The sequence below is a fragment of the Melospiza georgiana genome, chromosome 5, assembly GCF_028018845.1.
Source record: "Melospiza georgiana isolate bMelGeo1 chromosome 5, bMelGeo1.pri, whole genome shotgun sequence".
NCBI lineage: Eukaryota > Metazoa > Chordata > Aves > Passeriformes > Passerellidae > Melospiza > Melospiza georgiana.
Genome location: NC_080434.1, coordinates 26,100,913 through 26,124,437, shown reverse-complemented (window position 1 = coordinate 26,124,437; position 23,525 = coordinate 26,100,913). Strand labels below are relative to the sequence as shown.

General features: G+C 44.1%; 1 protein-coding gene across 1 annotated transcript in view; it reads left to right on the top strand.

Annotated features, from left to right (window-relative positions):
* ADGRL3 (adhesion G protein-coupled receptor L3) overlaps nt 1–9,665 on the top strand; it is a 493,129-nt gene extending 483,464 nt beyond the window's left edge. The window contains exon 26 of the mRNA XM_058025189.1: nt 5,774–9,665. Within this exon, the coding sequence (XP_057881172.1) occupies nt 5,774–5,841 (68 nt within the window). The 3' untranslated portion in view covers nt 5,842–9,665. The remainder of the gene's footprint in view (nt 1–5,773) is intronic.
* The last annotated feature ends 13,860 nt before the right edge of the window (nt 9,666–23,525 follow it).

The window sequence follows — 23,525 nt, the reverse complement described above, 5'->3', positions numbered from 1 at the left end:
TCCTTGGCCACATGGTCCCTCCCGCCCCACCTCTGCCAATGGCCCACTGGCACTTCACTGCTCCCCTCCAGCCTCCCCCATCAAATCCCTTAAGTGCAGTCAGGAATACAGGAAGCCACAAAATAGACTGGAAAGGTTGACAGGGGAAATAACCACCTCTGGATATGATTGGTAATGAATTTTCAGTGATTTTTCACAAAGCCCTCCCACGGCCTGGGCTTAGGGACTTGGTGCTGCCTCCGTCTAAACTGTGCCTACCCAAGTCCTATCATGCTGGGTAAAAGCCAAAAGGCTTGGAGCAGGCGGGTGAGGCACCCGTTGAACAAGATATTCCCAGTGCTGGAGGAGGAATGCAGCAGCAGCAGCAAAGTGGAGCAGTTCTGCCCCATCCCGGGACTGTCCTCGCACCGGGGCCGTGCTGCTCGGTGCTTCTCAGCAGAGTCTGGTTGGGCAAGAGAACCAGGGGTGGTGGTATTTGGTGATATTCATGGCCTTCTGGTTCAAGCCACTTGAGTCCTTCCTGCAGACACTCTGCCCAAAATATCTTGGGGAAGAAACTCCATGTGGGACCATGCACTGATCGCAGCAGTGCCTCTTGCCGGGTCTAGGTTTCAGCAAGGGAGCGTTTCCTATTGGAACAGTGGAGAATCACCTGACTTCATAGCAGAGTAGCCACTGGCCAGCCAGGTTATGCTCTTGCTCTTGATGCTGCCTCCCTGTTTGATTTTATTATCCATACCAGCAGCGATGGAAGTGGATAGTGCATGGTGGATCCACTGTTGCAGGTACAGCAGGTTACTCACACCTGTGTGGTCACAGCAATTCATCCAGCAGCCCAAGAGAGGCTGCTGAGGCTTGAAATAACAGGTTCCTCTTGTTTTGGGGAAAATAAAAACTCTTTTACTGTATTAGACTCAAAAAATAGTTTTTCAGGGGTATGGTGGAATTGAGTGTGTGCAGAGGGTGAGATGCACCCTAGCAAATATCATCATGATAAAGTGGGAGGCAGATGATGAACACAGCATTTACCAGTGTTTCTGAAACTACAAGAACAAACCAGTGGTGGATTTGCTGTGGGATGGTTTTGTCCTACTGAAAAATTTTTACCTTCTTTTACTACAAATGGTCATTCTTCCCCAGCCCTTTTATGTATTTCAGGTTTATCAATGTGCAGGCGTTTTTCCCCTCTTCTCCATCCCTTCTCTTTGCCAGCCTACCCATGCCTATTAGCACTTTGATTGCAAAAAAATGCTGTTTATTTTCAAGCTGATTATTTCTGCTCCCAGGCTGCTCTGACATCACAGGATTCACTGTTGGTGCTTCTTATGGCTTAGAAAACAGCTGAATCACAAAATAGAGGGAAAATATGTATTATTAATTTTATTAAGCCAAAAATGGTTTAAGACGGTAATATAGTGGGGATGTTTTATGAAGGGGAGCAGGACACAGATTGTTTTTGGCATTTTCTTCCCCTTGAAAACAGATTTTGTTGTGTCAGATAGTTGATTATGAGCATGGTGAGGGTTGGTGCTTGTTGATCAGTAGCTCACTATGTACAATTCTTATGTGACTGGCAGCAGTTTCTTCTGTGCAGACTGCAGCATGTGAAAATCAACTCACTGTTAAGTCCTCGGTGCCTGCAATGCTCCTGGGGTATGAGGGAGAGCTGGAAAACTTCTAAGGCATTTCTTAGTGCTGAACCAAGGCAAGAATGTGAGAAAAAAGCTTGATGAAAATGCAGTAGTGATTATGATGTTAAATCCATACTCATGCTTGGGGCACATAACTGTGTAGGCTTGGTTGAAGGGGATAATCAGCCCTGTACTCAAGGGATCTTTTCTAGGGCTCCATTTAACAAAACAAAGGAAAGAAAACCAAACCAGATTTGGCTTACAGGGAGAAGATTAAAGCTTCATAATTCAAGTGCAACAAGCATCCCACTTTCAGCTGAAAACAGACAAAATAGAGGCAAATAGGTAGTGCTTGAGCTGATGAGAACATCAGCTGATACACAGACCATTTTCTGAAACACAGGGCCACCTTTGGGAAGCTTGAGCTGCCAGGCATGTTGGGAGTGAGGATTGTTAATGTTAATCCATTGATTGAGTTGCCCCTTCAGAAAGCCTTTCTTGCAGGTGGGAAGAGTGGGATGGAGAAGTGCAAGGCTCCATGCTTTGCATTTTCCTGAATATCATCTTAGGATGCTTTACAAGTTATGAACACCTTTTTTCACTCACTGCTAATTTGTGCAGGACTGGGTTATTTTTCCTGTATAATCCCGTTGCAGACCACCCCATAGAGAGCTGACACATCAGCTTACTGCTTAGGGACACCTTGACTACAGCAGGCAATTCCCACCCATTTTCTGCAAGGGCCAGCAGAGACTGTAAGATCTCCCTGAAACATGAAGGAGAAATACAAGGCAAAAGACATGCCAAGAAAGACCATGTGGGCTGGAGGGTTGCTTGCAATGGGGGGTATCCATCACAGCTTTGGAGGCACTGTGTAGGCAGTAGTGCTTACCATGGTCCTGTTCATTTCTGCCTATTGATTGCTTTTAATTCCTTGACATCTGTAGTTGTTTACCAATCTTTTTCCTTCCTCCCTTGCCCCAGGTAATAAGCAGTGGGTTACCTCAGAGGGCCAGGGGAAACAGTGGTGATGGGGGGAGGCACTGAGCTCCTGGGGGTCCTTTTGTGTCTGTGTGTCCCTATTGCCTGCATCCCCCTTCCCTGACCAGCTGGCCTCTCTGTCACACCCCATGTGCCCTTGATCTCACTCGGTTATGAAGAATGTAATACCCTGCAGAATTGCCTAGTCAACAGGGATAGAAAGATAGCTCATCTTATTAAAGACCTGTCTCAGGAAAGCCTAAGAGCACAAGCTTGGTCATCTGTCACACCCTGATCTCCTCCTTACCTTTAGAGAGAAAAGTACTTTATTTTTAGCTATCTGCTGCATTTGGCTACACTCTATGCAAATTTCATTTAATGAATATTTTAGGGTTTAAATAGTCTGGGCTCATGAACATTATATCAATGTCATGTTGTTGCGGGCTCTCTGGTAACGGCGTGGAGGACATCCTGCAGTGTGAAGCTGAAGCCAGATAAAATCTGTGATTAGTGCTCCCAGGGAAGGCTCCCATGGGTTGTTCAGTGACTGTCCTGGGTGGGGACACTTGCACTGCAGTCAGGGGAGGGCACTGCAGTACCCCTGGAGGCAGCAGCACTCCCCTTTCCCGAATGAGGGACATTTCCTTCAGCACAGGTAGCTGGCTTAGGGCCACTTTTGCTCTTCCAAAGGCTTTGGGATGCATGGATCATACACCAGATCATTTATCATCCCAGTTCAGAAGAGGCAGTCTATTTGAAGCTGAAATATCAAGACTTGCCAGGATAGCTTGGAAATCTTCCTTTTTCACATCAAAATAGCTTTTTACAGGTGCTTACTGTTTATTGTATTCGGTACACCAGACAGATGGTGATAGTCTTCTTCAGGAAAATGCCAAGAACAAAAAAAAAAAAATCATCCTAACTGTTTTCTGTCTTTTCATTTCTTTGCCCTCCACATATTTTCTTTTCTTATATTTCTACTCCTTAAATACACTGTACACATGTTAAAACCCAAGTTAAAGCCTCAATAAATAAACAAGAAATATTGGTATACGGAGCAATTACTATGTGTTGGAAGCAAATGCTTGGTGTTTTGGCAGTGCTGCTTAAAACCCCAAACAGCAACTTTGAAGACACAAACATAGCTGCTGCACAACCTGCTCAGCTGGTGTGATGGCAATATTTGTACAGATGACCAAATATCTCAGACTGCCACTTACAATGGACTGCATCTTGTGTTACAGCTTTGGAAAGGTTATTTCCAGCAGAAGGGTGCTTGGTGGGTAAATTACAGCAATAATAAAACTCTTTTCAGCCTATCTTCTCCCACTTCTCCTGGAGGCATCTCAGGCAGAGTTAGATTTGGGTCCCTGTGGCAGAAAACCTCACTCCAGACAGTGGCCCTGCAGCCTTTGTGTCCTACCAGGGGTAGGACACACCTTTCAGTGGGCACGAGTCTGTGGCAATATCCACTGAAAAATGGCTTTGGAGGGTGAAAGGTGAAAACCAAGCAGTCAACAAACTGGGTGGAGGATGTCTGGGGATTCCACTTGGGAAGCAGAAACACGGTGCCCCAAGCATCTCTGAGGATTTGGTTGCACAAAAGCTGCAAAGGGGGTGTGGGAAAAGGAACTTTGGGTGGGAGGGTATTAAAAGAAAAAGCCCCAAACTTCTGGCAAGGCTTTGTCCTCTGGCTGAAATATGTCAAAAAGAGTTTCTCAGGTGCTTTCTGTAGGCAGCTGGAGAGAAGTGCAAAGTCATGGGGAATTGGAACCATGTGTGATGGAAGGCGTATTTGAGGCAAGCTAAAATCTTTGCTGTGGCTATCAGATGCCTACTCTGGTCAGTCCCTGGTTTCCTCACCTTAAATATATATATAAGTTTAAATGGTTTGCCACAAAGCAGCCTTTTGGTTTGGGTTTGTTTTGGGTTGTTTTTTTTTTTTTTTTTTTTGAGAGGGTCCCTTCCTGATAAATAGAACAGGATTATTTTTTCCAGTGCAAACACCTCAGCTCTGCCCTTTGGTCACCTTCCCCTCACCCCTCACTCACTTCCTTGCTTGCTTATTCAAACTTAGAGATAAAAGGCCTCATTGCTTAAGCTGCTGTTGATATCAGCCAGGAAGAGTGCTACATATTAAATAGGTGGGATTCTTGATTTTCTTTACACACTGTGCACCCAGGCATTTTCCACTGCTGGCAGTTTGAACTGCAGTGCAAAGCAGCCCACTGAACTAACAGCAGTGGAAATGAAAGAAAATGCATCCTACTACTTAGGAAAAAAGAAGAAAAGATAGATGAGCAACAAGGAAAGGATGAAAGTCCCTCCTCCTCAGAAAAACCCCAAAAGATCAGCCAAAATGGCCAAGCTGGGAGATGCCTGAAAAGTTGCTGATTCTGCCCCCACCACTTTGCCTTTGATGACATAAAGAGCAACATATATTTGGGAGGGTGAGAAACCGGGTGAAATTATTTATGCTTAGAAAATGTCTCCAGAATAACTCTTGATTCTTCTTGAATGTGATTAGCCTACCGTAACATCTCCCTGAAATACTATCTATAAGAAAGCCTGCATGAGCTCACCCCAAAGTGCGTGTGGCTGTGTCCTCCCAACGTGAGCTTGTGAAAGGAGGTGCTTTCCCCCCTTGGGCTGCAGGGATTATAAAGGCAGCGGTAAAGCAGAGCACTCAGGATGCAAAGTGCCCTTCAGATAATGTCTGATATCAAAACAAATCTGTTTACTCTGCAGTCATTTATACTGAATATTTATTATTAAGGGGTGAGGGGGACACAAGAAAAAATGCAGTTTGCTCAAACAAGCCCTGTTGTGTTGACACAAACTGGTGGCCACAGCTCAGTGATGTGCAAAACACAGAGGAGCAAAGAGGCACCACGGTGTCACTCTTCTGCAGAGCAGTGGGCAGCAGTGGCTGATGCTGCTGTACAACAAACTACTGGCTCATACAAATTCAGCAAAAAGGGTGGGAGGAGACTCGCCATGGGATGCTCACCCATAAATGCACTCACTTCCCTGAGCAAGCCTTCCTTTTCAAGGCAAGCAAGGCATCCTCTGCTTTGTTTGGGGATGGGAATGATCTTGAAAATAGTTGCTGTTGGTTGCAGGGTCCGGGGATTTACCTGCTCTCCCCTTGTTTTTCACAGAAGGCGTCAGGACGCCCAAGCAGGAGCCGGTCTTCAGGCGAGTCACCATGGAGGACAGTGTCATCTAGCACCTGGGGACCCTGAGCCTGCCCCGGCCAGCCCGTGCCAGTGCACCACCTCAGCTCCTCTGTGCCTCAGCCCCCCGTCCCTCACTTGGGATCGTGCTACAGGAGAGGCCGGAGAAGCTGGCCTCGACCAAACCCTTGCATCCCCATGGAGAGAGCAGCCAGCTGAGATTCCCACTGCATGGCAGCACCCTGGGATGGGCCCTCGGTGTTTGGCCGCTCGTCTCTTTTTTGAAGATGAGCAGAGCAGGTGAAAATTGTCTTTTGTAATAAGAAATTAGTTTCAGCTGCTCAGAACATTGACTTTGGGACTTGATAACACTTTAAAAATGGCCGAGTGTGCTTGATCCACCATCCTGAGCCTCTCTCCATGCCCTCAGGCTGGGCTGTGAAAAGGGGAACATGCCGGATCCAGGTTGCTGTTGTAAATACAGACCTGTCAGTGCGAAGAGCCAACCAGGGAAGGACCAGAGGGACAGAGAAGTAGTCCTTACACCAGGAGAAGCTGAACGTGCCAGCAGAGTACTGTCAAGCGAAGCTGTTGCTTGTAAATAGGGACTGGCGCATGTGTCCAGCAGCAGCTCCACTTGGCCAAAGCTTCTCGGGGGAAAGCTGCTCAGATTTTATTGTCTTGTGTAAATAGAAATATTTTTTTGAGGAAAAAAAAAAAAAGAAAAGAGCCTTAGTATCTTGAAGATAGCGTTTCTCAATCAGCTCAGCTGGGGATGGATATATGGGAACCCACGGGATCTGCCTGCTGGAGGCTGGCGTGGGCTCTTGCAGCCAAGCTCTGCCATCACTGCAGGAGACACCTGAAGGAGGATGGACCTGTCCTGCAGAGGATTCAGCAGACATTTCTCCCTAGTCCCTGTCAGCAGGGTGAACTCATCGGTCCCATGGTCTCCGCTGATGTAAATAATCAGCTACAGCCCACAGAGGACTTGGACTGCTTGGTGCAGTTGTGGGAGGGGGGAGGGTGGGATGGGCAGAAGTCATCAGAGGGATGCAAACCCCATCAGCGTGGTGATCCTCAGGCTTTTAGCATTAGTTTAAAAAAAAAAAAAAAAGGAAAAAAAGAAAAAAATCCCAAACCCTGAAGGCTTATTAATGGCTTTGGGCCAACTGTTTGGCTGGGTAAATGGAGGCATGCCTAGACATGTTCTGTGTCCATGTCAGCCAGTGCCTGTCTGTGCAGTTCTCTGTCTGTGCAAACGCGTGTGCAAGGCTGTGTCTGGTTCAGGGGGCTGCCAGCCACTGCAGGTCCCTGTGTCTGTGTAGCTGTGTCCATGAGAGAGGAGAGAAAATGGATGTGTGTGTTGTACTGCCCTTTATCCACCCAAACACGTCCCAGGAGTCGTAGGTAACGCTGCTGGGTCCAGCTTCAGTAGCAGGAGTGCAGAGTAGTGTCCACACCTCTCCAGGGAATGAGGCTTATTTACTCTGAGTCTGTTCGGATTCATGCAGTGCAGGGAAATTAGGAAAAGAGAATGAAATTAGAAATTGAAATTAGGAAAAAGCCCATGCATTATATTTTTGAAAGTTACCCCCAATAACTTTCTCTGGACATAGAAGTCTCTCTTCAGCTTAGCATTTTGCAGGAAAGCAGTGCCAAGGTGAAGTGTCTTCCCCATGAAAAAGCCAGATAGCATGAAACACTGTTTAGCACAGCACTGGGGCCAAAGCACCTTTAGCTTTGCAAGGAATGGGCAGTGGGCAATCAACAGAAATTGGAAGCTGCCTCAAATTCCTGAGGGATTTGGGCATCTAGAGTGGTAATTTGCTTGCAGTGGCCCAAGGTGAGCTGCAGGGAGTCTTTTCCACTTGAATACTTGAATACCTCCTGTCATCCAGCTGTGTGTGTTACCATTAACACCTAACAACTGCCAGTGCCAAGTGATTTATATATTTATCAGGACATTTTTTAATTTATCAAACCAGTGCATGGGAGGCACTGTGCTTTCATCTGCCACATGTGGACACCTCTTCCTTTGCCCACTTCTCTAGCCTTGTATAGTGTCCCCAGGCAAGGTGACCATCATCTTGGGGATGTGGTTTCCTCCCCAGTGAAGGCTGTTAATCTTTTTTCCAAGGAGAAAAATAGTGAAAGATATGAGTAACACACCCTGACTTTGTGCTGGAAATGTGCTGAAAGTCAGCCAGTGTATTAAGCAAAACAAGTAACTCCAAAATGTTCCAAAGTTCACAATCTTTCACAGATATGAGGAAATATAGAAACCATTCTTATGGTTTCTAGGGCCCTTAAGGGCAATGCTAAATCCTGAAGCCAAGGCTTCCTGACCGTGGGGAGGTTTGAGGTGCAGCATGGGGAAAACTTAGGGGCAGCAATTACAGGAAAGAAGATATTCCCTGGTTTTACTAGATTGCAGGAAAGTAGAATTCCCCTAGCTGGGTTGAGTGGTGGATTTTTTTTCATTGGAGCACTGACTAGTAGTTCTTCTTCCCAGACAATCCCATCATCCTGTACCTTAAACCCTTTATGTCTAGAAGTTAGGAGTTAGGAGGCATTTACAACAACCTTCAAAGTTTCTCTCTCTCTCCAACCCTAAAAGAGGCTGACACCCCACAACTGACAGTTGTGAAGATGAGCCAGACCAACCCCAAGTCCTCATAAAAATGATGAATCCCATCCACTGCATCCATATTGACGTCACACAGGTCACACATGGAGATGAGCAGTGAGGAGGGGGAGGCAGATAATCACTGAAGATTGCGTGAGGGAGGTGCTGTTACCAAACCCACCTGGCAGAGTTTTGATTTAATCCAGCCCTGAGTCAATACTGATTGACATTTCACTCGCTTTCCATATCGTAACTGGACTTCCTTACTCCTCAGGCATGGAATGAATCTTAATACATTGTAATTACTGTACTCCTGGTGGTGAACCGGTATGAAAAGCTATCACAGAAAGCATTAATAAAATGTACATTATGAAAAAGAACTCGGCATTGTCTGAAATTAATAATGCACCAGATTTTTCTCATCCACGCCTGCTCATTACAGGCCTGCCCTTGAGTTTTCTATTAAAATGACTTATTCAAACTACTTGTATAGCTGTGTTCAGCGTAAAGTTATCTGCTGTAGGTTTGCATCCCAGTTAGATGTACCGCATGAGGACTTATTAATCTGTTATATCTTTCAGGCATTGATTTTGGTGACATTTATATAACGCTGGTATGACTGAAATGAACTGATTGATTCATGCCATTCATAATCATATGGATTAGTTTGCCTAAGACTTTGAGGCGAGGTAGCTTTATCATGCACTGTAACGCCAGAATTCATCACTGTATTATTTACGAGAGACTGAACTGGCTGCATCTCAACAACTGAAGAGATCTTCACTGTTTTATTTATGTATAAATGTTTACTTAATCAGCCGCCAATTTTGTTTAGCAGAATTTGTTCGCAAACGGAAATTGTAAACGATAACGTGGTTTCTATTTTAAAATTTACAGGCTTTCATCTATAGCAAAATCCAAGATTTCCAAAGTGTCTTTGTCTACTGGCAATCAACAAGCTCTCTTGTATATGCTTTCTGGTAATTGCAATTAGCTGCTGCAATATTTCACATAAAAAACAATGCAACCCTAATACAGGAGATCTGAGTGGTAGTGTGTCACAGTCAATATAAATGCCCCAATGCTTACAAATGCTGGAGGTTTAACAAAACAACAAGGAGCCACCTGCCAGTGCAGAGGCGGGAGCTTATGGACATGTGTGGTGATTTCTGCTGCCTTATCTTAGAAGAAAATCCCAGTTCCAGGTAAATTGTGTTTCAGTCACATGGGCCATATCCCCTGCTTGAGGAAAGCCTGGTCAGAGGGGGCAAGGAAAACATCTGCTCATTGTGCCTTGCAGCTGGGAAAGTGGCAGGGCTACCATGAGTGTTTAAAGGTGTAACATTCCAGGGAGGCTTAATCCCAGGTTCCCAATCGATTGCACGTGTTTTCCTTGGATCACGCTGCTTCTCCCGGGGACCAAGGAATAAGGAGACATAAAGGATTTATTAAATGAAAGCAGAGACTTTCCTGTTAGGAGCCATTTAGAAATATTTTTAGTGCAAAGGCACAGAAGAAGTGACATGTTAGAGACCTATAAAATAATGAGTAGTGTCCAGAGAAGGTGAATTGAGTGCTGCAGTTCACCATAGGTTATACAGCAAGTGGCACTATGTGGAGCAATGAAGAGGTGAAGTTTTAAACGTAGTTATAAGTAATGTTTCATTACACATCCTGGGATTAACCCACGGACTCCCTGACCCAATACACCAGTAAGGTGATGTACAATGAGCTTTAGTTAGATATTATGCTGTTCCACAGTTTAAAGAATGAAAGAGGGAAAAAAAAAAGTAAAAAAAAAAAAAAGAGAAGCCTGTCACCTACAGGCTCTGGTTTCAGGGTCAGAAGGAATTGCTGGCTCCCTGAGGAACTGCAGAAACACCCCTGCTGAGTCTTCAGCCATACTTCACACCTGTGATTTTTTTTTCCAACCATATTTTATTAACATAAAAAATTACAATAGTATTAGGTAGGCCTGGAATATCACTTGCCAGCTGGCAGTGTGAAAAGGGGAGTGACCTTTGCATGTCAGCAAACCCTGGGCTGTACCTTCAAGAGCATGGGATCATAAGAGAGCGATGCTGAGGGGTTACTGTGCCTCACAGCCATTGAACCCATCACTGCAGAAAAGGTGGCAGCAAATAGTCTTTCTCCATGTTTCTTTTTGGCTCTCTCAGGTACAAGAGGCTGCTATTACATTACTCCTAAGCTTTCTGTTTTACAGGCCAAACAAACCAAATTCTCTCACTCCACAGGTTTGTTCATCATTCTTTTAGAGCAAGTAGGAGAAGCACCTGACAAAGGCTAGGGGGTGGAAAAAGTAAACAGACCATAAGTATGTTGTATGAAGGCTAGGAGCTGCTTTAATCAGCTCTGTGCCCACCTGGGTGTAACTCTGGTCCCTAATTGGAGAAGTAACAGCAACACCTGTGGATGTTGCATAAAGAGCCCTTAACAAGCTCGAGGGAGTGTGCTGAGGAGGGTTTCCTTCATGCAGGTTAGAGTGATGGAGCTGATGCTGCTTGCAGCAGTTTTATAACTCCTGGCTGTACTGGAGATTAAACTTTTGGAAGGTGTTTCAACAGTGACTGGAGTTCTGAAGAATGATGGCTCTGTTGGACCCCTTGGTAAGACACCCCACATGCTAAGTGTTTCTGTTGATGTGCAAGTATGGCAGTTTGACTCGTGTCTCAGCAATTAAATTTTATTTCCTGTCTTACACCCTGTTTATCCATGCTAATAGCTCTCCTAGATCTTCTTGGAAAACACCTGCTGTGTAGGAAGGTATAAAATTGTAGGAAGGGCTGAGTATTTGTCACTGTAATGTCATCAAAATGGTCTCGACTAAAAGGTGTTGCTGCAGGAGTCTGTCTGATTTTTTTTCTTCCCTCCATGCATATGAGCTTTTAGTCATGTTTCAAAATAAGATGAAGACATGCCTTTTTTCCTTTTTTTTTTTTTTTTTCATCTGTAAAGCTAAAAATGAAGCTGTTACGTGCATGCTTCCTTCTGCTTGGATGCACTTGCCAGCATCTGCTGCTGTGGGAAGCTGAAGTCACTGATGGTGAGGCTAAATTAAACCTCTCCTATGTCTGTGTTGAGGGGGCATAAACCAACATCTGCAAGGTGGCTTTGGGGTAAGAATAGCTGACCCTCAAGCTAATGTGCCCTGCTTAGAACTTTGTTGTCCTTGAGGCACAGCAGCTGCACAAAAATGAGACTTGAAGACCCTGGTTTTCTTTGCAATATCCTTATTTACCCTTACATATGTATTATTGTATGGTCTGCTCCCCCTAAGCCCCACCTGTGAGAACCAGTGGCTGCCTGCTGCTCTGCACCTCTGCTGAATCTTAAGCAGCTCCCTAAAAGCAATGGGGCTGTTATGGCTGAACAGCTTCACCGTGTGCAGGCTGCACGGATATCCAGCAAAGAAATCAAAGGCATGATGTCACCAGTATTTCTTATCTAAAATTAAATATCTGTTTTAAGTCCCCAGACACACAGAGACTTTGTATTAGAAATATATACTGAGAGTTCAAACTCTGAGTCATCTCATATATATTTCACTCAAGCCAAGGGAATAGCAGTGAGAATAGACCTGCAAAAGAGCAATTCTCCATTCTAGCAAGATGAGGGAGAAAAAAATGTTCAGGGAAAATATTAACGGAAAAAATCTTGCCAATGAAATTGCGTCTCTAATATTCTGTACCTTTGCAGTAAAGTCATGATTTGCTGTGGAAAATGCAGCTGAGAATAAGTGGGTCAACTTGTGCTCATTAATGGCAGAGCCAGAGTAAGTGGCATTTAAAACAAGTCCACTCAGAGGGAAAGTGACAATTATTTATTCTGAAGGCATCAAATATTTGTTGTCACAATTGGATTTCAAGAGCAAGTCACAGTGCTTTGGGGTGCCATTGTCCAGGCAGGGCTAAGCCAAGCTCTGGGTGTGCTGGGACCAAGGGTTGCATTTCTGCTGCTGCTCTCCACTGCCTTGCAGGACGTGCTGAGTGGCCACTGCTGTGCCCTTTCTGGCTCATGCCACAAGTGCTCCAGCCCAGTCATCAGGGGCTGAAGTGGGAGACGTGATGCTGGAAATTACTTGGCCCCATCTGTGCTAAGGGGTAAAATGTGCCAGGCTCTGTGTCAGCCCACTCACACAGCAGCAGCTGCACTTGGGAGCAGTGAATATCTGTGGATCAGGAGCACTTTTAATATCCCTCTACCTTTTGTCTCCTAATTATCTCTGTAATGGGCCCTGTGTAGTCCTTCGTCCCGTGTTGGTTCATCCTTCCTCATTCATCTCAGGCTGTGCTGCTGATTTTCTTCCCACCTGGGTAGGCTCATGTGTTGTGGCTACACTTTAGGTCCTAAATAGTTCTCTCCAAGGCAGATAAAGATGTTCCTTACTCTACAGAAAGGGCTTGTCCTCTCCTGTGAGCATTCCACTCATGAAGGAGCAGTGCACTGGGTTCTCTTGGGCTCTGGTGGTGCTGCCCATGCAGGAGGAATCACAGAGGCATTTCTGGAGTCACAGTGGAAAGAGCCCTGCACTAGGCTGTTCTCCAGCTTTTACTGGATTATAGCCCAGACCTGAGACCCAACAGATGCACTGTCAGGTATGAAGTATTGGCCCAAGATTCGTGCTGGCTCTGTAATGGGAACCAATTCCCCTCTCTAATGCACAGTTGTTGCATTGCATAAAAATCATTATTACACATTGTGAAATCTAATTACATTATTGCACACTGTGTATACACTCTAATAAAGGCAGTGGAAGCAATAACACTGCTAGTAATACACCATTCCACTGAAATTGCTATTGCTGTCAATTTTACATTCATTTTTTCTTGATTTAACCTGAAGAGCAAGGCTCTCAGCCTGCTTGCTTTGGCAGGTGGATGAAGTATCAAGACCTTACAAGAACTGCAGAGCCCTCCAGCTCCTATTGGGGTAGGGAGCATATGAGGGGACTACCATGTCCCAGCTCTGATACCCAGTGGTGAGACCAGGCCCTCCTGAGGGTTGCAGTGCTGTCCTGAGATGGGTCTAAAGCCAGCTGGGCTCAATTTCCCTTGAAAGTGCTCCCTCTGCACTGATTGTAGATCCTTGGGCACCTGTGCTCTTACATGTCTGAAACCAGATCTGCTCCAACGTTGTTCTGGTTTGTATGAAGAAGAGGAGGATAGGTGCTCCTTTGTCGTAATTCAGAGAAAGATATTTGCCAGTGGTGAGCTGAGAGGGATTTAGGTCCCAAAATGGTTAAAGTCTTTCCAGTTCTCTGCTTCCCTTTTCTCTTTGTAAAGCTTGTGTGATGAAAATGAACTGCTAGTGCCAGCCTGCTGGTTTCCTGCATTCTGCTCTCCTCGCAAAGCTGTCACACAAGCACTTTTTAGTAGTGGAAGAGATGAAGTGTCTTCAAGGAGGTAGGTGCAGAGTTACCAGCCACTGCAATACTGTTTGCAGTGTGCCCTGAGTCCATCAGCTGAAGAAATACGTTGGGAGCCAAAGAGAGACTTGTAGGGGTTGTGATGATCTTCTGAAGATCCCTTCATTTCAAGTGTGGCAAATGAACCCAGGGTTCAGCCTCTGAAGAAAAGGAAAGATGTCAAACCACAGAGTGAGGAAAAGTAAGACTTTGTATTTCCTTTCCTAGACATTTACAGGCACTGAAAGCTGCTGTTCCCATCACAACCTCTTCTGAAGAAGAGAGCTTGAGCCTGCAGTGCTTCAGTGTGTCTTGACTTCTAAATGAAATGGGATACCAGAAGCTGGTCCCCAAACAACAGCTAAGCATTTACAGGAGAAAAAACACTGGTACTGCTTGAGCCTCCTGCAATGCCTTTTTGCCAGGCCAAAGGCTGCCCAGGGTCCTGTGCTGGAAGCTGAGCACAGCTGGGTCACACCCTAATGTGCCAGGGTTGGTCCCTGGCATGGGGTGGACACTGTTTTGGCTTCTGGACAGTATGGGCCTGTTTTACATTGGGTAATACAGCACTCCAGGAACCCATGGGATCATCTCTCTCCTCCTCTGGCATACAAAGCATCAAATGCACCATGTCAAGACCCAACTGCTCTGCTGACCCTCCCTCCATCCATGTTTACCACTCGGTCATCTTGTAAAGCAAGTGATTCACTCAGTCTGCCCACAGGCTCTCCCATATACTAGCTTTTGTCTTTTTTCCAAGAAAACCTGCATGGAGACACATAAGTCTGTGGAGCACCTGTGGATCAAAATGTGTAATTTCCATCACAATGTTCCAACTATAGATGACCTCCCCCTCTTTAATACTGCAAACTGTGTCTTACAGATGTGGTGGAAAAACATTCTACCCAGTTGCCAGCAGGGTATGAAATACATTCTGGCTATAGATATTACTTTTCTAGTTTTTTCTATGCTGCCAGAGGCTCTGCATGGAGAAAGCTTTAAGGAAGCATAGGCAAGCAGAAAGAAGGTGCTGAGATGAAGGAAATTATGGGAGACTATCAAGGGAGAGGAAAACATCTTTACTGTAGGTATCCCACCTGTTATCAGACTGCATCAGGTGAAAGACATGTGCAGGTAAGCTTTAATTTAGTCTCAGCCACTGAATGGTTGTGGTTTTTTGTTTTTTTTTTTCAATCACCGTGAGCTTGTAATAGGTTAATTAAAAATCCCAGTAAAGTATTCAGCAGTCCTCCACTGGGAAGGTATGCCTGAACTTAGCTGCATCCTCTTGGCCCCCTGAATTCCTGTTCTGCATGCACATTTCACATTAAGGATGCCACCACTCTTTCTGTCTCATGCCAGTCTCAGAAATCACAGATCTGTCTCCAGCAAGCTGTCTGGCAATCCTTCCTTTGGGAGGTGCATTTTTTCCCTTCCTTCTCTTGGACAAAAGTCTGGAGGAAAGAGAAGTGCCAAAAGCTATATACGTGAAATCTAAGGGAACTTGGGAGGCAATGAGGAGGGCAGTGACAGGTGAGGAACAGGAGGAAAACACCACAAGCAGCCTTGCCTTCCTTTCCTGTGGGGTAAGGTCGAGCTCCCTCAGCACAGAGCTGAGTATTAGTTATATCTGTCACGTTTGTATCGAACTTACCATCTGATTTCTCCCTGCAGTAAATTCCTGTGGAAGGCAGCCGTATTTCTGCCTTTATTGCAGAATCATGGCTATCAGATACAGGAGAGACAAAAAGGTTGCTTTGATAAAGGCCTCTCCCTTGATGCAGTGATTTATGAGCAGTTCCAGCTTTCCGAGCCCTGCAGATATTGCCTGGTCTCAGTCTCCCTAGGCCTGGAACAGAGGTGTGAATATTGTTGTGGGCTAACAGGGGCTTCCTGAGCCAGTTTAGCTTCATAAATCATCTGTGATGTGTTGCAGTGGCCAACACTGGGCAGTCCAAGCATGGAGGATGTCAAACTGCTGGAGACTGGGAATGGTCAGGAGACCTGGGATCACAGCTTTGGCACATGACTGGTATACAGGAGTAATACTTTACAGACAGGTGCCTTTATTTATCTTTCTTTTTTTGATAACTTGCTGACCAATCTTTCTCCACAGTAATGGGCAATAATGCACTGTTAGTGGAGATGAACTGCCTTGCTAATGAACTAGACTGCAGGATTTGTACAGACCGTAGCCTTGCCATATGTCTTGTGCCCTTCCTTCACCACCACATCCTGTAGTGATTGCAACATTTTTCATATTAGTTTCTAGCCTTTTTTTTAAAAGGATAATTCCAATTAGTCTCTCATCCTGCAGGTGCAATTCAACACTCATAAAAAGACTCAATAACCTGCCAGTCCCAAAATTCAATGGCATTCTTCACTAGGGTTCTGATACTGGGGAGCAGTGATGCACTAAAACTTTGCAAAATTTCTAGCTGCAAAGTGGCATGAGTGGCAATCCCCCTCTGTTTATATCTGTCACAATGTTTGGAGGAAAACAAGAAAAATCTGGGCCCCAGGTAGAAACCTGAGCCTGTTGGGGAATTAATGAAATCACACTGTTTGGAGACTTGCAGATGCTGTTCTGTTGGGAGCATGCTGAGGCTGCCATTAAATCCCTTTGGATAAGACTCAGTAAACATCTGGTAGCTTTTTTTAAAAAAAATAAAAAACCTGTAGTTGTTCTGGGCCTTGTTGTCTGCCCACGCTGGTAATGTGCCTGCGAGGTCTAATTAGTTGACAAGTGACAAAAGAGGCCACTGTAGAGAAGGGGAGGCTGGGTGCCAGGATTGTTAGACAGGCTGGGCAAGAGCCACGAGAGCCAGCAGGTGATGGATGCAGGAAAGGTGTATTATCCCCTGCTTTGTTACAGATGCAGGGACATGAGGAAATGAGGGAAATTGATAAGCCAAAGGCTCAGTGTTTTGCCATTCATCTTATGTAAAATTGGATCAGCAGTCCTCTGTGAGTAGGGTGGTTAAGGCCTGTGATGGCTGGTCGGTGCTGAAAGAGCCCTGACCTTCTGGCTCTTTTAAGTACCTTTCAATGCTTATAGAAATAAGATGGAGAGGACTTGCACTTGAGTGCAGCATGAGCAAGATTAGTAAAAGATGATGTACACTAATGTAGCTGGATTCCTGTTTGCTATCAGTGGTAAAATCCCCACTCGCTGTCAGCAAAAGCTGAAGTCATTCAAGGCAGAAGAGTCTCCCATCTGCTCTTACAAGGGAGTCTGTGGGACAGGACCATTAGTTGGGCACTGTGAAATCTGACTACCTGCTTTGCTTGTGCCTTCACCTTGAATTGTTGCTGATTCCTAAACTGATTTTAACATTTATCATCTAAACATTTATCATATTGATTATTATTAGCTATATATTTATGTGGATAAAATATATTAAAGATGTTGCCTTTCCAGATTTGGGGTGGGCTGTTTCAGCTGGTATCTAGCTCCTTATCAGTGTGAGGGTTACACCCTGTCTGCACCAGAATTGGACTTGGCAGTGCAGGGATGCCCAGTGTGTGTGAAGCTGTGGGTGCCATGTGCAATTCCTTTTGAGTCTGCTGCTCCCCATGGTTTGGCTTTTTAGTGCTGCATCTGTGGCTGGGCTGAACTCTTGCTTGTTCCTTAGCTGGGCATGTATGAATCTGGAAAAGTATTTTTAAGTGTTTAAGCACTGCTTAGCACATTATTCTGTTTTTTTCTCGAGGAATTAGATCTTCTTCATTTGTCTTGGCTCCTCTCAAACAGTTCCCACAGAAGGGGGAACAAGATGAGTCATGGGGACAAAGTAGTGGCGGGTTATGAGAATATCTCTTGGTCAGTGCTTGCCAGCACCCATGCTGAGATTGCAATGCTTTTTCCAGGTGTTGTGGTAGATTTGGGGCTCTCACAGCTGTTAGTGTCATACCCACACCAACATCTGGCCCATCACTGCTAAACTCACCAGATTGTGCTGCTGGAAGTGGATTTGATTTGTGCTGAAGTCACCTTGAATCACAATTACCAAGGGGAAGGAGTGGATGCATGTGAACAGGCACGGATAACATTGTGTAAAAGACATCACTAGAAGTGAAAGTGAGATCACCAAAATGTCTGCCAGCAAATTCCAAGTCACTAGCTACATTTAGTTCCCCATACGGTCAATAGTTCCCTTCCCTCTCCCCATTGCTCCATAGGGTGGATGTGCCATGGACAGTAAGGAAAACTCCACCAGGAACGCCCACCCTAGACATTCCACTAACCTCCCTCTCCTCCTGTAAATCAGGAATAACCCCACTAAAATCAAAAAGAACTCTCCAGGGTAGAATTTTGTAAATTAATAAAGAAAAAGTTTCACACTCATTTCTTCTGTCCAGGGCTCCATGAAATTAAAATTTTTGGGTTTAAATGGCTAACCTTAAAACTGTGTTCAGTATTATAAAATAAAATGTATAATATATATTACAAAAATTGTAATATATTAAATTTAATATGTAAAGATACCTATCACATGTATTTTTATATGAATATAGATATGAAAACTTCCAAGTTGATGTTTTGGCAGCCAGTTGAGGGCCCTGGTTTGGTTTTGGTCTGATAAATGTGCAAAAGAAGTGATTCAATCTCCACACCTGGAAACCCCATGTGTTGCTCCAGATCTTGGCTCAATTTATCCATTCTGAAATGATATTTAGTAAAGCTCCCTTTGCATAAGATATTACTGTGGAATTTTAGGGCAGACAGAGGAACAAGAGAGTGGGAGATGGATGGAAGCAGGTAAAACGCCTTAAAATCTTTCAAAAGAAAGGCTTTGTGTAATGCATGCTACCCAGCTGCCTTTAATGCTTCAGTCCCTTTATTCCCCTGGAAGCAGGGGAAATCCAAAACTGAAACAAGGCAACAACACTACACTCTTTTTCTTCTTGCAACGCAACACAATTCAAGGGCAGAATATTTCAGTTTTTATTTTAAGATCACAGGTAAACGAGTTGCCAGCATCTTTATATTCCTGGCATGACCTGCTTCTCAAATGAAAATTCGGGATAATGATTATTATTTATAAACAACAAGGATGACAAAGGCAAAGTAGGAAATGCTCTGTAAATGCAGATAAAATTATGCTGGCACCACCTGCACATTTGTACATGTATATGTGTACATAAAAATAGGAAAGCCTACTGATTTTTTTGAATAGAAATGAGACTGGCAAGAAGTGTTTTTTTCCCCAAGCTGCTGCATATTCCACAATTCTGTTATGAAAATGTCTTTCCTCCCACCTCTGACATTCTATTGTTGCTTTTCAACCAAAACAAAGTGAAAGGAGATGAAAAGATTGAAGAGGAAATGGTAAGTTATTTTCAGAGGTAATTTCTGTTGTGTTGTTTTTAATCGTGTGCTGGCAGGGTGACAAAAGTTACAAGTGTGTGCTCAGATTGATGTTTGGTGATTTGTTTTGCCATTTGGTTGGTTGGGGTTTTTTGTTTGTTTTTGGTGTTTTGTTTTTTTGGTTAGGTTTTTTTTTTTTTTAATTTTTTTTGTTAAATAACAGCAATGATTGTAACACAAAAATGCCTCGTTCTCAGTTTCAGGAGCTCACAGACTGAAAAGCAAAGAAAAAATAGAAGAAGAAATAATAAAATGACCACTTTGAATGTCCTAGCTGGTACAAAATGTCCCACCTCCTCGAGCAGCCCTTCACTCCTCAGAAATGAGGATGACCAGATGAACAGCAAAGGGATTGATAATGTTGGTATAGGCATGAGATGAGCCACCCCAAAATTGGTGTTCAGCCTAGTGGTGCTGGTGAGTGCATGTGGGATGCCCAGCTAATCCTGGTGCAGCATTCATCCCTGCTTTCTGTTTATTTTCCAGTGACTTCTGCAAGCAGCACCTAGAAGAGCGAGCTGCTGGCACACACATCATTAGCGAGCACACTGGTTTAATTTTCTTTTGTTTCAGTGCATATTTTATAAGATTATCTTATTTTGGAAAAGTTTGCCCTAAGTGGTGCTTTTTGTTTTCGCACGTGTTACATCTGCAAATGCAGGCAGGGTTGTGCCACTGAAAAAATGTCTTGCTTGATCTTTTTAATTTTTATATATGAGGAAGTACTTCCAGCTTTTTAATCTTTTACCCCACCTCTTCCAAGCAAATGCTTGCTTACCAAGAACTAGCACAGCCTGATACTTACATAGATAATTGTGATACAGAAAAGTGTAGTTATCCTTTCTTCTGCTCTTGCGTATGGGTTTGCAAAGGAGGAACATGCTCCTCCTTGGACTTGAGGTTTTTAGATCCAAATGGAGGTGTTAGTTTTCTGCCCCAGACCCTAAAATCCCTGGGAAGCCAAAAGAATGGAAGAGCATCCTTGGAGTGAGGTGTGCTAGAGCAATTGCCTTAATGACAGCTGCAGGTTCCATGCTTCCTCAGCTATAAACATCTGCCAGTTCAGCCCTGGGTCTTCATAGGTTTGGTCATTGGGGTATGAAATCTCCCCCTGGAAAGCCATTGAAGATAAAGGAGACCAAGATGAATCACTTGAATCTGAAATCAAATGGAGGTCTCTTGTGAGGGAGGGAACGAGCCCACCTTCATAATGGGAAGCCACCTTGTTTTCTCTGGGATTAGATCATGGGCACCCTTTTTTTCTCTCAAAGAGATACAGCACATTCAGTTAACAGCTTCTGTCCATCTGACTTTTACACATGTTCATGCCTTAGAGAAAGTATAACAGCATTTTATAACAATACCTAATAGAGATTATGCCTAGAAAAGAACTCAGTGTAATCCTGTTATGTAAGAGCAAGAATATTTTGCAGGCCATAAATCAAATGCTTCCCACAATAGAAAGCTCCTTCATTACCTTTTAAGCCAGATAAATGCTCCAAAAAAGCTTAACCATAAGATATGTATTGTGATAAATAATACACAAATTAGAATTTAATTGCTAGTAGGCTTCCCATTTGCTCTCAGTCATGCAACCTTTCTTCCACAACAGAGCATGTGCAAAGCCCTTAGAAACTCTACGCATTAAAATTGCAATTATGGAAACAATTTATAATCAATACATGCTTATTAGGGTAACCTGCATGTATGGGATATTTTACTGCAATTATAATCCTGGCAGTCCTTTCTGAGAGCAAAATTTGAGTCTTGGTTTTTCCCTTTCAGGTTTCAGTCCCCGCAGTGCCATCTACTGCTGAGATGAGCTTGAATGCTGAATTTATTATTTCTTTGGGGGAAAATTTTCAGGGACCATTATCTGCAGGTGGAACACAAGCTCATAGGGAAAAATAAATGGTTGAAAAAGCCCAGAAATCTCTGACTAAGATCTGCCTACCCATATGCAGGGCTGAGCCTGAAAGAGGAAAAAAAAAATCCCAAATGAGGATCTGTCACTTGTAATCTTATGTTACTGAAACCAAATGTTTCTTTGATCACTCCTCATTCACTCACGACAATTCATTACTCAGCCAGTGGGAATTGTCTCAGCTCCAGTGAAAACCATGGAGTTATACCAGCTGCTGATCTTCTGGCTCAGTACTATTAAGAAAAAGGTATGCAGATTTGCTTATTTGTTTTGGAAACAAGGATAAATTACTTTTTGCCAACAAAACCTACAGCCTTGCTTATTTCTGAGTGATGAGAAGTCACTTCACTCTTCTAAGAATAATTATGGAGTAATATGGCAAGTGAAGGACACCTGCGGTAGGTTCTTGGCATCTCTCATTTACATTCAAAGAGTGTCAAAATTGTGGCATGACTTTACCAAACCACTGATAGCAAGGGAAGAGGTGTCTAAGGTAGGCTTTAAGACTCCCAAAAATAAGAAAAAGTAGCAAAATAGTGGGTTTTAAAAACAAAAATTAGATCATTTTTTCAGGTTAAAATACATCTTCCTCAGGTGGTACCTTGGAGGTATTGCATGTCTTATTTTTCTCTAGTTCCACATCTCCTTCCTATAAAAATAGCTGTGGACTGGACTACCTCCCCCAGGAAGCCTGTTTTCAAGCCAAAAAGGACATCTGGCTCTGCTCTGCTCTGCCAAGGAGCTTCAGCTGAGGGGGGAAAGGGTACAAAACCCTGCACTGTACCCAAGGCTGAGGGTTCCTTCCAGCAGGGAGTTCATTACAGGGTAAGCAGTGAAAAGGAACAGCCATTGCTTGGCTGAGAGCGTCAGCTTTGCAAACTATTTCACTGTTAAAATAAACTTTGAGAAAGCACCACTCTGGAATTTATTTATATGTTCATTGAGGTGAAGAGAGATGTTTCTCCAGAGTTCTCTTCACAGTATGCTGCAGGTGAGGTGAAGTCCAGTCCAACCTGGCAAACACTCCTTGTTTAGGTGGGAGGAGTCCAGGTGTATTGAGCAAGAAGATGGCTGTGAGAACAAGACCATGACCCAAAACAGGGTCACCTGAAAGGCTGGAGAAACAGAGATTGGGGTGAAGAGGTTCAGCTGGCAGCTGGGGAGTGGTCAGGATTTGGAAGGGCTGAAGAGAGAGAAAACATAACTGTGAAAGCAGTGAGCAGAGCACAGACTGCAAAATGAAGGCTGGAGAGAGGATGCTGTGGGTCAAAGTAACAAAAAATAAAGCAGGAGCAGGGATACAATCTGTCCTATAGGACCAACTCTTGGTAACATACATACTGGGCTTTATGCAAATCTCTATGAATAATTCAGCATAACCCATATTTCTTCCCACCCACCTTAGGAAGCATCTTCCACCACAAGTCAGAAGTAATTTTATGAAGAGTAGCTAATGGCCATTTGTCTTCTTGAATTACTTTGGTGTCAGAATGACTTTTATTTATTTTGTAGCTGCGCAGAGAAGGATGAGGTGAACAGGAGATGTGGAGGGTTCTCACCACCACGGGAAGCCCCCAGCTTAGGAGCCTGGGACAACACTGAGTGCATTGACCATCTTCAGACCTGTTCACCTCCTAGCAGGAACCACAAAGCCTGGAAGGGTGAGTCTGCTGTTTTACACAACTCAGAGCAACTTCCCATCTGCTGGGAAATTCATTGATGCTCTAGAATAATGTCCCCTCACAGAAACCGATGTTCCCTAAAGATGCTGTTTCTTGATATTCTGAGCATCATCTAGACTGCTCATTTTTCCAGCCAAACTAGTCCTTTTCTTTGAATTTCTCAAATGAGACCCTGAGTTTGCCAAATGAAAGGAAAAAAAAAAAAAGGATTGATGAGGGAACTCTTTTCTGGGCTTCTTACAAGAGTGAAGAACCAAGTAAAAAAAAGTAAACTTTAAAGCAGAAATTGGCACTGTCCTGTCAGATCTGTTCATCTGGCCCTGGCTAAATATTTCAACCCAGAATAGCTCCAGCTGCTCACTTGCCTGTGAGAGAACTTGAATTTCAAAATACCCCTTGATACACCCCGTGCCTCTGCTGGGAGCCCAGTTTGAGTTTGAGGGATTAAATCTGGATGTTATTAAATTCTGCTGATCAGTGACAGAAATGCCTTCAGAAAGCAGCACTGAGCAGCTGCTTAATATTGTGTTTGTGGTGGTAGAGAGGCAAATGTCTCTTGCACTGGCTAGAAAAAGCAGTTAGTCTCATTCCTAGAAGCATTATATTGTAGAAACACAGCTCAGAGTCATACTTTACAGGCTGGCTGCCAAAGCTTCAGCAGAAACAGAAGAGCTTCAAATAATTAGCTAGACAGTGCCTAGCAGGT